This window comes from Dermacentor variabilis, chromosome 3 (genome assembly GCF_050947875.1).
Source record: "Dermacentor variabilis isolate Ectoservices chromosome 3, ASM5094787v1, whole genome shotgun sequence".
Classification (NCBI taxonomy): Eukaryota; Metazoa; Arthropoda; class Arachnida; order Ixodida; family Ixodidae; genus Dermacentor; species Dermacentor variabilis.
This window is the reverse complement of record NC_134570.1, coordinates 26,497,213-26,511,553: the sequence shown is the minus strand read 5'-3', so window position 1 is coordinate 26,511,553 and position 14,341 is coordinate 26,497,213. Positions and strand designations below refer to the sequence as shown.

Genomic DNA, 14,341 nt, shown 5'->3' with positions numbered 1-14,341 from the left:
GAGGAGCGCTGCGAGCGCCGCTCGCGTGACGTGAGGGCACAGACTCGCGCCTGTCGTCTGCTGCAGTTCGGGCGGTGTCTGGACGCCTTCTGCAGTGTTTCCGTTTGTTCGCTCTCGTTCCCAATGCTTGTATACTTATGACGGGCCTCTCAAATATATACTTTACGATGTCTTCGTTCGCGAAAATGTAATCAAGGAGCTTATTTCCTAGGCGACAGTATATTTCCCGAAGGAAACGCTATAGTTCCACCCGAGGGAGCTCAGACTAGCCCATTACGGGTTTTTCATGCGCGAATCTACGCTTTCCAGTGATAGCTCACGTGATTAATCAAAGAATAGACGCAAAATCACAGCACATAAGAATCTGCTTAAGATTCCATACCCACCATGGTGCAATATGAGTGTCACAAATAAACGCTGACGATATATGACTTCTACAACATTTATCTTGATTTTAACCCGCTGAAACATGTTTGCTCACGATGAATAGTTCGCGGTATAATCGAATTTTTCTATTTCTTTACATAACCCTCTGCAGTAACACGAGGACTTAACTACCACTGCAGTTTAGATTCGGCCAGCACCACTCGCGTTTTTAACTGTTTCTCAAAATTAGGCCGTCTTCACTGTTTAAATTTAAGTGGTGGTAACTTGAAGCAAAGCTGATTGAGGTTTACAGCTGTTGGCAGCACATAGAAAGGAATGTACCACTATTTATTTCCTTTCTGTGCTACATGTACGTTTAACTTACTTGAGCAATTTACTGGTGCTTCTTGCTTGAGAAACAGACATGATGAATCTGTTTGGAGAACTGACACAGGCTACTGCGGTCAAATATTTGAGTGAAATACGCCTTTTGGACCGGTTCGCTGCAGCCAGCAAGAGGCCTAAGGCCCATTCATTAGTACTGTTGCACATATGTTGAAGATATAATTGTTCCCCAGTGGAGGTCAAGTGTTCATGTGAGACTTGTGGTGTCTTCCTTAAGAGGCGGGCACGTGAAGTTTTCTTTTATGCACTGACGAAGCAAATAGTTTTCAGTCTGTGTAATTAAACAACGCAGGATCGAGATATGTTGAGGCAGAATGTGTTTGCATTTTCCATTTCAACACAGCCTAAGTTGCGCTGTAGTGCCTCGATAAGCTATAGGCATCGTAATTGGAGCTGTAGAGAGCTACTTCACGGTTTCAATTCGAAGTTGTAGTGAAATGCTAGGTTTCGCGAACAAAGCGCGCCTCGCCATAACGACAGTCGGGTGCTTCCGTTACAGGAGGAGTGTGCCATATCGTCGATAAAAACTACTGAGGGTCACTATGACACATTTCATCGCTTGCATTTGATTGCTTCTCGATCCTAAACACGAAATTTTCTTTCATGTGATTGCTGTTATGATATTCGTGAAGTGTATATATATATATATATATAGCATATATGTTATGCTATATATATATATGCCTATTTCAGAGAACGGTGAAAGTAGTACCAAACCTTTTCACACAAAATGCGTGCCTATCTCTTCCATTTAGGCCTTAATACAGTTGCCACATGTGACTAAAACATCTCATCAGAGTGATAAGAATTATGATGAAAGCTTCGCTGGGCAGTGAGTGTCCTAACACGGATTTATAATGTTGACGCCAAATATCAAGGTATTTCTTCCATGTAAAATGCTATTCTCTGATATTTAAGTAATAAGGGAATGTTAAGTGTTTAGAGGAACATCATAAATAACTTCGCGTATTGAACTTGCAGACGTTCTTTTTAAGCAAAATTTATGAACAGACAGGATGCATATATGCATTGCAAGACCAGTAGACCCCTTCAGCGCTACGTAGCTTGCGATATCAAAGTCGCAAATTTTCATGACTCACGTGCTTTCAAAGAAGAAACTGCGGTCCATGCATGGCAACAGAAGTAATCCGAAATAACCTTGTGTAAGTACGGCTCAAGCCGCCAGTACCCCAAGCACGCACCAAGAAAACGAGCGCACGCGACAGCCGAGCGAGCCGGAGCGAGCGGCGTCCTGGCCGTGACGTCACTCGCGAGAGAGCGCCACTCCAAATTCTGCACTTACTGCCGCTTCTAGTTTCGCTTCTGTTTAGCAATTGTGTATTTCGGTGGTGATGTATTGTCTGTCAGTATATTGTCGTTGTAAATGTCATCATGTTGGTGGCGTTGTTTGATGTGGGGTGGTTTTGCCCGGTGAAATTAAAGCTTCGCGCTGAAGTGTTTCAGCGTCTCATACTAGGAAGAAGTTTCCCATGCGCTTCTGCTGTGCCCACGGCTGCTCCATCAGCCACATGCCTGTTGATGCTGGTGCTCACTATTATTTTTATTTTTTTGGCACCACGACGCCTGCAGAGAGCTTTATATATGGAAACACATGCACCGCCTAAAGGAAGAATGCGTCACAGTTAAGACCGAAGTGTGTACACGAACGTCACGTTAAGGACGACGGCCGATATTTTTAAGCGTTATTCTTGAAAGAAAAATATATTGATTTCTCGCGGGAAATATGAATGCTGGTTCCCGGCGCAATTCCTCTAACCAATTTTCCCCAGTCTTCATGAACACATCTCGAAGCCGTGAAATGTGATGTAAAGGCGAAGTTCACCAAGAGGAAGAGCTCGAGTGCCCACAAGCACTTCCGCGGAAGTTTGCAATGATGCACTTCATGCAGGCATCAAACCATTTGTGCTTGGAATATGATTGTGCTTGTGTTCGAAAGATGCGCTACTGACTGTGATCAACAAGCCCAAGACCGTGACTTTGACTTCTGTAATGTGAAAGTTTGAATTTACTGGAGACGACGCTACACGGCAGCGTTATGTGAATCGTTTTACATAAGGGAACTCGTAGATGGGCGTCTTTTGAGTTAGGGAAACTGCTGTTCTTGAAGAGAATCGCACCAATTTGCTGCATGAAAGGCTACAACACACAAAATGCTATTTCTAGCGGCTATATACTGCCCTCAATAGCGTAATTCAAATCATCCTTGAAAAGCAGACGACCTGAAGATTAGGCACGGGTGTGCATATAATCAGGCCAAAGTAAAGTGGCAAATATAAGATATTATGAGCACCACAAACGGTGCAGTGCACAGTACGCACGGAAGTGTGTGAAATGTTACCTCCATCTGCAGTGGCAACTTCGTTCGAGCAAGCCTCCAAACACACAACCCTCTAGCGACACCAGAAACATATATTGGGAACATATGGTGAAGAAAAAGGTCTGTGGCTTCAAATATACGTCATTCACAACCCCCACAAGCCACTTCGCAGAGATGGGAAGTCGTTCAAAGTCATCCTGAGATATTCACCATTTTTGAATGCGTACAAAATTAAAAATTTATTCGTCACATATTTGAGTGAATTCTGTTTCCGGCGATTTATTCTGGTCAGGCTGGAGAGACTATATGTGAGTAGTACCCGTATTTGGATTGCTGGTTTGTAAACCTTGACATGCCCAATCAAGCTTTATATGGTCATGAACGTGCACCTAAAAAAATAAAGAAAGAAAAAAACCATAACATGATCGTTAGAGAGGGTATGCATGCACACAACCCACCAGAACAAAGGCAAAATACCTTGAAAAAAAAAAAGGTTGCTCAAGTAAATAAAAGACGTCACAATGTTCACTGCCAGTCTTTTTTTCTCGAAAAGCAAATAGGCCATTCACCAATTAATGTTCACTTTTGGAATCGGTTCTTGCTACTTCTTGCCGATCACATTGAACGTACGTACATATTTTCATATCCGTGAGTGGCTTTAAACAGGCACTCGGTCTTAAAACAACTGCTTCTACACAGGTGCTTGCCGTCTATATTACACATGTTGAGAATACACTGCCGCTGTAAACAAACAAACAAACAAAAACAAGAAAAACACTGAGTATAGGCCAACCTGGCTCTTCTAATTTCGGAATGTTGGTTGTAAAGCAGAATCATCGCGCACGACCGCTCATTTGCGCAGTGCAGCGTAAGCTTCGAGGCACCCGCTACGCGTGTCTTTCGAGGTTGGTACATGCTAATTTTTTTTCGCGTCATCCTAGGCATACATTTTTCATGGGGCAGCTGAACTACATTCACAATGATGAGCAACCGATGCAAGGTAAGTAGGGAAAACTAACCATCGCAGCAGTCACACGCAGAGGAAGCAGCGTACACGCAGAGAGAGGAGGAGGAGGGAAAAAGATAAGAAGAAGGCAGGGAGGTTAACCAGAATCACGTCCGGTTGGCTACCCTACACCGGGGGAATGGGAAAGGGGGAAACAAAGATAGCAGGGAGAGAGAGGAGGGAAGGAAAGAAGGAAATGGCAGTGAGTTCGCTGACGTGTGTGGCCTTACAGAAATTGCATTAATAGTCAAAGATGGTCGCACAAGCCCGTCGTCCTTAAGAAGCACAAAAGTGCCTTCACCGCTTTATGGGCCAACGGGCCACGCAGAGAGAGGCAACCGCAAGACACACTGACACAGAAAAAACACACAGCGAAGGTACGTTTGTGACAAAAATGTCGCAGTTTTGCTCGAAAGGCGAAGCATCGATTGCGATAGCAAAGTATTAGAATTTATACAAAGTAAAGATAGTAGTTTTATCGGCCGTATAAACTTGTAAACATTCACATGAGCACATCTCCCTCGATGACCGCGCACCCTCGCGTTCAAAGGTCCCTGACTGCTTTTCACGCTTCCCGGCAACTGCAGCTTATGTAACCGTGATGTTTGCCGTGAAACGCTGCCGGCGAACGCTATGCACGAAGGCGAGCTTTCTGGTAGAAACGCGGGCTCTTTCGGGGGCCGATCCCCGAGGTTAGGCATAGCCGCGCAGAAAAGTTACGTCATTTTCAGGTTTATGTTATTGTTTCGCACTTTTAATACTTAAGTCTGAAAAGATTTAACGTAACAGGCATGCGCTGTCGGTGTTTTGTTTCATGACATTTGTTTGTGGGCTTTCATTCTCAAAAGACCGAGGAATAACGTTGTCAAGAATGTAAGACAAAGTATGAACGACTTTAGTGATGAAATGATTTGGCAATATATAATCCACGTATACCGCTTGTCATATAGCAAGGCGTGGCATATACATATACCTAAAAATATGCGGCAGTTTTCGCTCACGGGACACCAAAGCCGATGCCGACACCAAATTTTCTGTGACACGGGGCCCTTAACACTCTCGCGTTAAAACGCTGGAGTGCGGAAGCGCAGCCGCAGCAGCGAGCAAATTGACCTTCGCGCTGTATTTCGCTTTCACGCGAACTATGCGATGAGAACACAGCACACGAAGCTATCAGCACTCGGCACACTCTGTCCCCATCTCAGATCTGTTTCAAGATAGGGCCCGCGCGGCCGCGCCAGACGCCGACTCCTTCACCCCCTTCCCCTTAAGAAATTTTTGCCGAAGCCGCAGGCAATGAAGGATGGGTTTTGTTCTGTTTCGTTACAAATCTGCCATTTTACCGAAACGCCGATGACGCAGAGTACAAGCTGTTTAAAAACCGAAGCTTTTCTTTGCGAACATCGCTTGGTTTCGAGACCATGGCTGTGGCCTGGCCCCGTTCCAAAGGGGTCGCTCATAACATCCATCCATCCATCCATCCATCCATCCATCCATCCATCCATCCATCCATCCAGCCAGCCAGCCAGCCAGCCAGCCAGCCATCCGCGGCAGCGGCGACGCCGGCCGTGCGAAAAAAAAAAGAACCAGAAAGCTCACCTTCGCACATCCGTGGCTGCACAGTAACGAGGAAGTAAACGCCTCTTGTGGATAGAATGGATTCGAAATGCGTTATATACGTATGCGTTATCTGCCTCTGCGTCCAAGGCGTCCGTCGTACTCGCTAGTAGTCAGCAAATCCGCTTAATGAAAGGCTTCGTATAATTTGTGTGCGCCCGCGCTTGTGTGAGTGTATGTGCGCATGTGCTCGTATTTCGACTCTTTATGCATTCGTACAAAGCTTCGCTATATATATATATATATATATATATATATATATATATATATATATATATATATATATATATATATATTCCAACTCGTTGGATCTGCTGCGAGTCCTTTTTTTCCACCATACAGATTTTTTATGAAGAACGCGCCAAGCATCTTAACGCGCTCGCTTGCCCGCGAGTAGCTCATAATTCGAAGGACTACTCAGCGGCGTTCAATTGGGCCATATAGCTTTTAAAAGCGAAGAATCTCTTGGCGAACATTTGCCACTTTGACAGTATCTGTCTATATAGCCGCTAAAGTCTTGGTGCTCTCATGATCGTTTCGTTAATTTGGTAGGTACCAGAATTGGCACAGTATGACAAGAGTGTATGACGAACATATATGATAGGTCATGACATGCATTACATGCGTGCCATGCAGTTCATGGAACAGCAGCCTACGTCTTGGTGCTCTCGTGGTCGTTTTGTTAACTTGCTAGGCTCCACGCACAATGCTTCGCGTAACATCGATTCCCAAAGGGCGTGGCATCTGCCTGCCTTTTTATTTTACACACTCATTTTATACACTCATGAAATAGCACTGCATCCTGCTTATTGGCTGCACCGTCACGTGCCCAATGACACGCGCACTAAGCCACGCCTTTCGACGTGACGCGTGCGCTAGGCACACGTTTAGTCAAGCGGAACCGTGAAGCCGCCGTGCCGTCGGGAAGCGTTCTCGCCTCGCACCCCAGGAGGTCCTGGTTGACTCCCAACCAGACCAAAAGTTGCCAAATTTTCTTTTCAAAGCCACTGATTTAGCTTGTTTACAGGAACCTCCCTGATAAATTTGCCGTCAATCCGAGCATTTTGGACGTGCTTTACGGTGAGGGCACGTGTCGCAGAAATTCCGGAGTCGGCGTCCGGCGTCCCGCGTCACTTCGGCAAAAAGAATTTCGAGTCAAATTCCGAACGGCGCATACCCAATCACTCTTCTAGCACCAAAGTTGCTCATGTATACCTTGTCTTTCATTATTTACAAAGTTATTCCGCAGAATTTTGAGGACTCAACCCCACTGCGAACTCATTTCCACGGACATGGCGCTCTTTGGCCATACCTGGCCATTGCGCCATTAAACATCAAACATTCATTCATAGATTTAGCTCGACATATACTGTTCTTTCGCTCAGACCTGTATAAGCGCCGCGGTGTGGCATAGCACACAACTTTTCAAACTCTATTGTATGAGCGCACAATGCTAATAGTATAGCTTTAGAAGCCAGTATACGCTGCCACAAGATATAGCCGATTAAACGGAGGGCGAGGGTGATTCATTCTGTTACACAGCGTGAAGCACAATGAAGCGCCAGCTCGCCAGGCCCCTGCGAGAGGGTGACTTGGCTTTGACGCTTTTGCAGCTAAACGCAACCCTCCATGCGCGGCTTACAATTGCGCGTCGATATACCTTGACAGCACGATGAAGGCGGCGCGAGTGCCCCTTCGCTGTCCTTAGTTGATGTTCAAACGTGCATATTCTAACTTAGGCACAGGAAAAATTAAGGTGGAAAATACACTGCCATGCTAACCCCAACTGAGCCCATGATGAAACAATTCTCATGCATGAGTTTAAGACTCATTAAGGACACTGCGAATACTGTCAAGGCGGAAGCTACCTACGCGTGTTGCGGGGACCATAAAGCAATGGTGAATGTGGTACAATGATATAATCGTACCTGAGCGATGAAATAGTGCGATCGCAAAAAGCGGTAACAGCCACACTTTATCTAGAACGCTTTGTAGCCTTTCTTCTTTAACAAGAACAAAGCTTGTTTTTAGCAACAAAGGAACAAAAATAATTACAAAGCTCTTTACACAAAGGAACGCAACAGAGAGACTTAGGACTCTTCTTTATTTTGTTTGCTAAGGTAATTGACAGCCACATCCTTTTTTTTTCAGTTTGTCATTCTATAGCTTTCCAAGGAACGACTCCGATGTATGCATGTGTTCGAAGGTCCGATATATAAGCTCATCATTGAACGAGCCTGAGCCCGGCCCCGGCCCACAGATTCAAGTCCGAGCGTGGCCCATGTCCGAAGGTTTCAGGCCCGGGCTTTCGGGCCAGCCCGGGCCCGTGCAGTGTTCTAGGAGAAACATCCCTTGATTTGCAAAACTTAACGAGGTGTGAGCATCCCCCTTATTTTCATATCAGTAATCGCCCTTCATATTTAGCATATACTCGATCATCGTCGCCAGTGTCATTTTTTTCAGCAATTAATTTCACGAGGTGACTTGGCAGTTTCTGTGCATCACTTTCATTTCACAGCACGAAGTACTTGCATAATACGTAAGTTTGCGTGGTCAAAACCTGGACCTCGACCTGTACATGCGTGCGGCCACATGAGTCATTTGCTGCGTGTACCTGCGTTCGTCCACTTCGACAGTGTGACGTGCTACAACCGGTTCCGCATCCTGTTGAATAACGTCTTTCGGTGTTGCCGGGACGTTTGCCGAGTTCAATAGATTCAGTTATGAGAGCTTACAAGCGATTCAAATCTCATTGATTCGCTGTATGTGAGCTTACCATGACCGCGCTTTATTGTTACATCCAATGAAACCATGTTGTACAAGCAATGCACTTGATTTTCTCACTGAAGTAATCGCACACAGGCTGATCAGCATGATGAGCGAAATTCGCCATTGACCAATGCTAATAGTGCGAAATTCAATTGTTGAGGACCAGGCCATGATGTCTAGTTAAATGGGCACTGCGTCGAGGTTGTGAAGTTGCATAACATTATATGAAGGCTTCCGCGAAACGACAATCTTCGTCTGAACACGCTGCAGAAAAAGAACGAGAAACTTACGCTGGCTTTGGCATGATTTTATTCCACGAAATGTACAATGACGAAATGACTTGAGCCTACGTATGAAAGTTATCTATAAAATGTTATGTCTTAACAAAACTTTTCTTTTTCATAGGCTTGAGCAAAGTATGTTCAACTCCGAAAACATTCATGCTTTCTTCTGAGCCTTGAGCTGCCTTTATATGACTAAAACGCTCGACAGGAAGTGCAACATGAGCCTGAATGATAGTCGATCTACGTTATTTCAATCACCCATTTCAGTGTGGCACTACAGTGTGACAACTGTTCAAACTTTCGTTATTTCCGGCTGTTCCATTTTTCACAGTGCCATATTCTCAAAAAATCGTGTACACTATAGTGTGTATTTTCGTCACTGCACTCGTACGCTACGCTTTCCCGTAGCAAACCCTTGCCGAGAAACATGATGCCTTTGGTAGGAAAGTGCAGACATGATTGATGACGATTGAAAATTCTTTTGTGGCAAAGTTAAACTCGTGCGTAATTTTGAGAGTACATTATTACATTACATTTTTGTTATTACATTACATTTCTTACATTTTTGAGTACATTATTAATTACGCGCCATTTTAAATGGTGCGTAATTTTGAGAGTACATTGCAAACAAAGTTTTCACCCACAGGGGTTTATCGTGTACTCAAACAATATGAAATTTGTCCTCCATCTTGCATGCATTTCGCATCTTTAGCGCTGCTCTCCTGGTACTTTCAGGTGAGGAATGGAATGCGCGTTATGAGCGCCGAACGGTATGAGCGCCGAATGTAAAAGAAAGAAATGCATGCAAGATAGATAACGATTATCGTTTCAGAATGAGATACGTCCCGAAGGCTTTACATGTTTTAGAGTGTAAGAACAAAGGCAGCACTGGCCACTCTCTTTAATGTCATATATCGCAGCTCGATTTCTAAGGGTCCCTATGATCCACGCCACATATGGAGTACGTTCACTCCTGTTGGGCACAATATGAGTAAGCTTATTTCGCCCAGTGTTTACGACCACTCTTGTAAATGAAGCTAAATATAAAGCTAGTAGTTCCTTCCGCTTAGAGGGATTGGCAGCTCAGTACAGCACTCCATTGAGATAAAAATGCACGAAATCCGAACATATTTTTCATCCAATAAGGTGTGTCCATAGTTGAATACGCTTAAGGAATATTTGGGCGCTTGTTATCCAAATACATAGCCGGTTTATTGATATAATGATGCTGAAGCTACAACCGTGGTTTAACAGCTTGCTGGGAGCATTTTGACTGTAACCGCTACGTTACATGTGCCGACGTAAAGAACTGTGTAACGTTATAAATATATTTCGTGTGACGTTATGCTACGTTTAAAGCACAAAATTGGGTTGGAGATGAAAGCTTTTTGTAAAACGTTTAGAGCACGTGACTCATTCGGACCTGTCAACGCCATACTGCGACAGCCGTGTCATACATGACGACGAAAGCGGATCTTCGTGGCATGCGTGTTCACCATTTGATAACAGCGATGAGATGGAGGCTCCTGGGGAACGATATTACTGGTCTCGAAGTTGACTAATGTTCATTGACCAGTGTTTTAGATTGAAAGGGGGTGTCTCGGATTTCATCTAGTATGCGAGTTTCTGAACCATGAGTTTTCAAGAATGCTGTGAACAAGAAGTTTCTAATCTTTAACGGAACCTAATGTCTGTACCTTCTATGTAGAAAGGTAGAACCTTTCACTATCACATTTGTAAAAATCCAATGCACGTTAACCGGTCGTTTAAAGATCAGTATCATGAGTATGCAAATTTTCAACGGCAAGTGAGCGCTTGCTTCTACACGTGACACCTCCAGCTATAGCTTACTAGCCAGGCCCGAGTATTGCAGATGTTCTCGAGCAAATACCCGAAGATCACAGCAGAGCATTACACTCTGCGTACACAATATAACTCTCTCCGTTCAGGTACTTGAAAATGTTGTTCTCAAAGCGCTACTAGGACGCGCTTGCCGACGTCGAGACGTTGACTGGACTTGTCGAGATTGTGGAGTTTCCCATCTCAGCCCAAGCTGGGAAGCTGGAAAGACCGAATGTCCACTCGCCCAAAGTGTTGATGGCAGCCATTTCGATGATTATGCAGGCGATGTTCATCACAATTCCCGCCTTTACCTGGAAGGCACAGACAAAAAAAGCAGAAAAAGACACAGTTGTCATGTATGTTTGGGGAATTGGCGCATCACTGATAGTCTCTCCTGGCAAAGCACCCATGGAATCTGACTATGTGCGTGCAGCTTAGCCAGATTTGTTTCTTACTTACGGTACAAAGTATTAAGGGAGCTCTCTAAATCAGATTGACCGAATATGCAAAGTTGCCATGTTGGTAAGGGCTATTCGTAATTGACTGTACAACTCCGCCAAAACACATTTGCTGTCTGCTTTGGCCATTTCCTGCTAAGTCATATGAACCGCTCTACTCTGTGGATACTTACGGTCCAAAGTCTGTTTGGGCAACATAAGGTCGTAATAATTTAGGTGGTAAGTGAAACAATATGTTCACATGAAATGAGCAACAAATGGCAAATACTCCTTGATATGTCCCCGATGATGGGAAAACAGACTGTTTTTGTTTTCTTCTGTTTAAGTACATTTTTGAGGGCAACTTTGGCTAAGGTAACGTTAAAAAGGACCTCGTAACGCGTACCACTGACGCGGTTCTCTCTCTATTTCGAGTTGCCCGCATCCAACTGTGAGAAGATTTAATATCTTACAGAAGTGACCGCAATGCGGCACATGTAAAACTTGCGATATATAACCGTTCAAGGGTAATCAAGCCTCTCCATTTTCACCTTTTCAACTGTACAATTCGTCATATTGTGCGTTGCTGGAAAATAATAAAAGACTGTAGACCTGGCCCATGAACCTGTTTTCATTTCTGTGCAAGAAAAGTTGCTATTTGTTGTGTCGGCTGGCGCTCATCGTGATAAGAGCACTCTGCGAAGTGCGCATGCGCCACTAAATGTTAAAAGCAGAGTGCCCCTTGCTAGCGGCCCTCTCTTTCTTGTCGAGCCTCAACCCACAAGCATGGGTTAATAAACGTCGTTCACCCGGAACTTGTCTGATCCTTTTCGACACGCCTGGCGCAAAACGTAACACGTGGCGACGAGGATGGGATTTTGAAGAGTTGCGCAGCGTCAAGGAAGGCAAGTGTTCTCGGCATTCAGCCTCTGTTCAGTATTGACGATTGAAGAGTGCTGCTTTTTCTTTTCTTCGCTGACTGATGTCATGAACGAAGAAGCCAGTGCAGGTTCGACGCAGTTTGCTGCTCAACTGGGCCAGATGGAACCATTCGACGTTTCCACGAATGACTGGGCGTCGTACGAAGAACGGCTGACGTCGTTTCTTATCGTCAACCGCGTTCCCGAAGGTGACAGAGTACATGCATTCCTCAGCATCATAGGCCCCAGTACCTATAGTCTTCTGAAATCACTGGTTGCCCCGGAGCTGCCTTCTGCCAAGAGCTTCGAGGTACTAACGAAGACGCTGGGGGACCATCTGTCGCCGAAACCATCGGTCATTGGCGAGCGAGCGAAGTTCCACAGGAGGCAGCAAGTCGAAGGCGAGTCCATTTCTGATTACGTTGCCGAGCTACGGAAGCTAGCACGAACCTGTGATTTTGGAAGCGCTTTAGATGAATCCCTCCGGGATCGCTTCGTCTGCGGCCTGTTAAGAGAGGATATACAGCTAGTGCTGTTCACCGAGGATAGCAAGCTTACGTTTCAGAGAGCGGTAGAGCGCGCTGTGGCTATGGAGGCGGCAACAAAAAGCACTGCGGAAGCCCGTACAGGTGTCTACAGCCAACCCCATGCATAAGGTACAGGCGACTTCGAGTGTCAAGTCGCACGCATGTTTTCGCTGCGGGTCGCCGAAACATTCCGGCAAAGCATGTCCCCACGTAAATGACAAATGCTTTAAGTGCAACAAAAGGGGACACCTGCAACGAGTTTGCCGTAGCCCCTCCGGCCAGTCGCGGGGGAAACGCCCCATCAAGGACACTGTAAAAACGCTATCGGTGGTATCCCGCTCGGAAGTGGTAGCCGTAAGGGGCGTATCTGCTCCCAGTATTGAGCCCATCATGGTACCGATGAAAGTAAATGATGTGACAGTCCCTATGGAGCTAGATACAGGTGCCGCCGTCACAGTCATGCCTTTCAAACAATACCGCCAATTTCTTTCATCAGCCAGGCTCAACCCGACAGAAGTGAAGCTCCGCACCTATACAGGAGCCCTGGTGATCCCAAAAGGCGTCCTGCATGTCAAGGTGCAGCACGGTGACAACACGGCGAGCCTTCCTCTATACGTCGTCGACCAGGAGGGGCCACCGTTGCTGGGTCGCGAATGGCTTCAGGCAATTAGGCTGGAGTGGAACAAAATCTGGAACGTCCACCATCTGCCAAGGTCAGAGCTGCCTTTTTCTTGTCGTTTAGAGGAAAGGCTGCACGCCTTGATCGCAAAGTACGACTCTCTATTTAAAGATGAGTTAGGTATGATTACAGAAGAAAGGGCCGAGCTGTATTTCAAGCCTAATCAGGCACCGAAGTTTCTCAAAGCAAGAAACGTGCCGTTCGCACTGCAAAAGGCGGTTGAGCTTGAACTTTCGAAGATGGAAAAAATGGGCATCATAACGGCCGTTGCCACATCAGATTACGCAACGCCAGTGGTACCCGTTATCAAGAAAGACGGTGGCATACGCCTCTGTGGCGATTATAAGGTGACAGTGAATCCGTGCCTTGACGTCACGCGCTACCCGTTGCCGAAGGTCGATGACTTATTCGCGGCTCTGTCTGGAGGCACACATTTTTCAAAGATTGACCTGAACCGCGCTTATCAGCAAGTGGTCATGTCTGATGCCTCAAAGCAATACCTAACCTTGAACACCCACAAGGGATTGTTTGTCGTCAACCATTACCTTTTGGAATCGCTTCCGCGCCGGGGATATTCCAAAAGATAATGGACACGATGTTGAAGGACCTCAAGGGTGTTTGCTGCTACCTAGATGATATTTTGGTAACTGGGAAAACACTAGAAGACCACTTAGCTAATCTCGAAGCGCTGCTGGAGTCTTCAAAGCCGAGGTGTCAGGGTAAAGAAAGAGAAGTGCTCGTTTTTTCAAAGCGAACTTCACTACCTTGGGCACAAAATCAGCGCTGAAGGCATTTGCCCATTGTCAGAAAAAGTTGACGCACTTATCCAGGCACCAGAGCCGAAATCAAAAAAGCAGCTTCAGTCTTTGTTGGGCGTTGTCAACTATTACAGCAAGTTCGTGCCCCAGCTAGCAACGATAGCTCAACCATTTTTCAGACTTCTGCAAAAAAAGGTAGCGTGGCACTGGGACGAGCATGCTAGAAAAGCGTTCAACCAAGTGAAAGCGCTATTGGCACAACCACCTACGCTCGCACACTATGACCCTGAAAGACAACTTCGGCTGTCATGCGACGCGTCTCAGTATGGTGTAGGAGCAGTCCTATTTCATGTCTACGATGACGGAAGGGCACGGCCCATTGCTTACGCTTCA

The 14,341-nt window shown here is 45.7% G+C and overlaps 1 protein-coding gene across 2 annotated transcripts in view; it reads right to left on the bottom strand.

Annotated features, from left to right (window-relative positions):
* Positions 1-8,792: 8,792 nt before the first annotated feature.
* LOC142575326 (Na(+)/citrate cotransporter-like) overlaps positions 8,793-14,341 on the bottom strand; it is a 39,878-nt gene continuing 34,329 nt past the window's right edge. For both annotated transcript variants that reach the window (XM_075684589.1, XM_075684590.1), the window contains one exon: positions 8,793-10,938. In XM_075684589.1, coding sequence (XP_075540704.1) covers positions 10,765-10,938 — 174 coding nt within the window. In that variant the 3' untranslated portion in view covers positions 8,793-10,764. The remainder of the gene's footprint in view (positions 10,939-14,341) is intronic.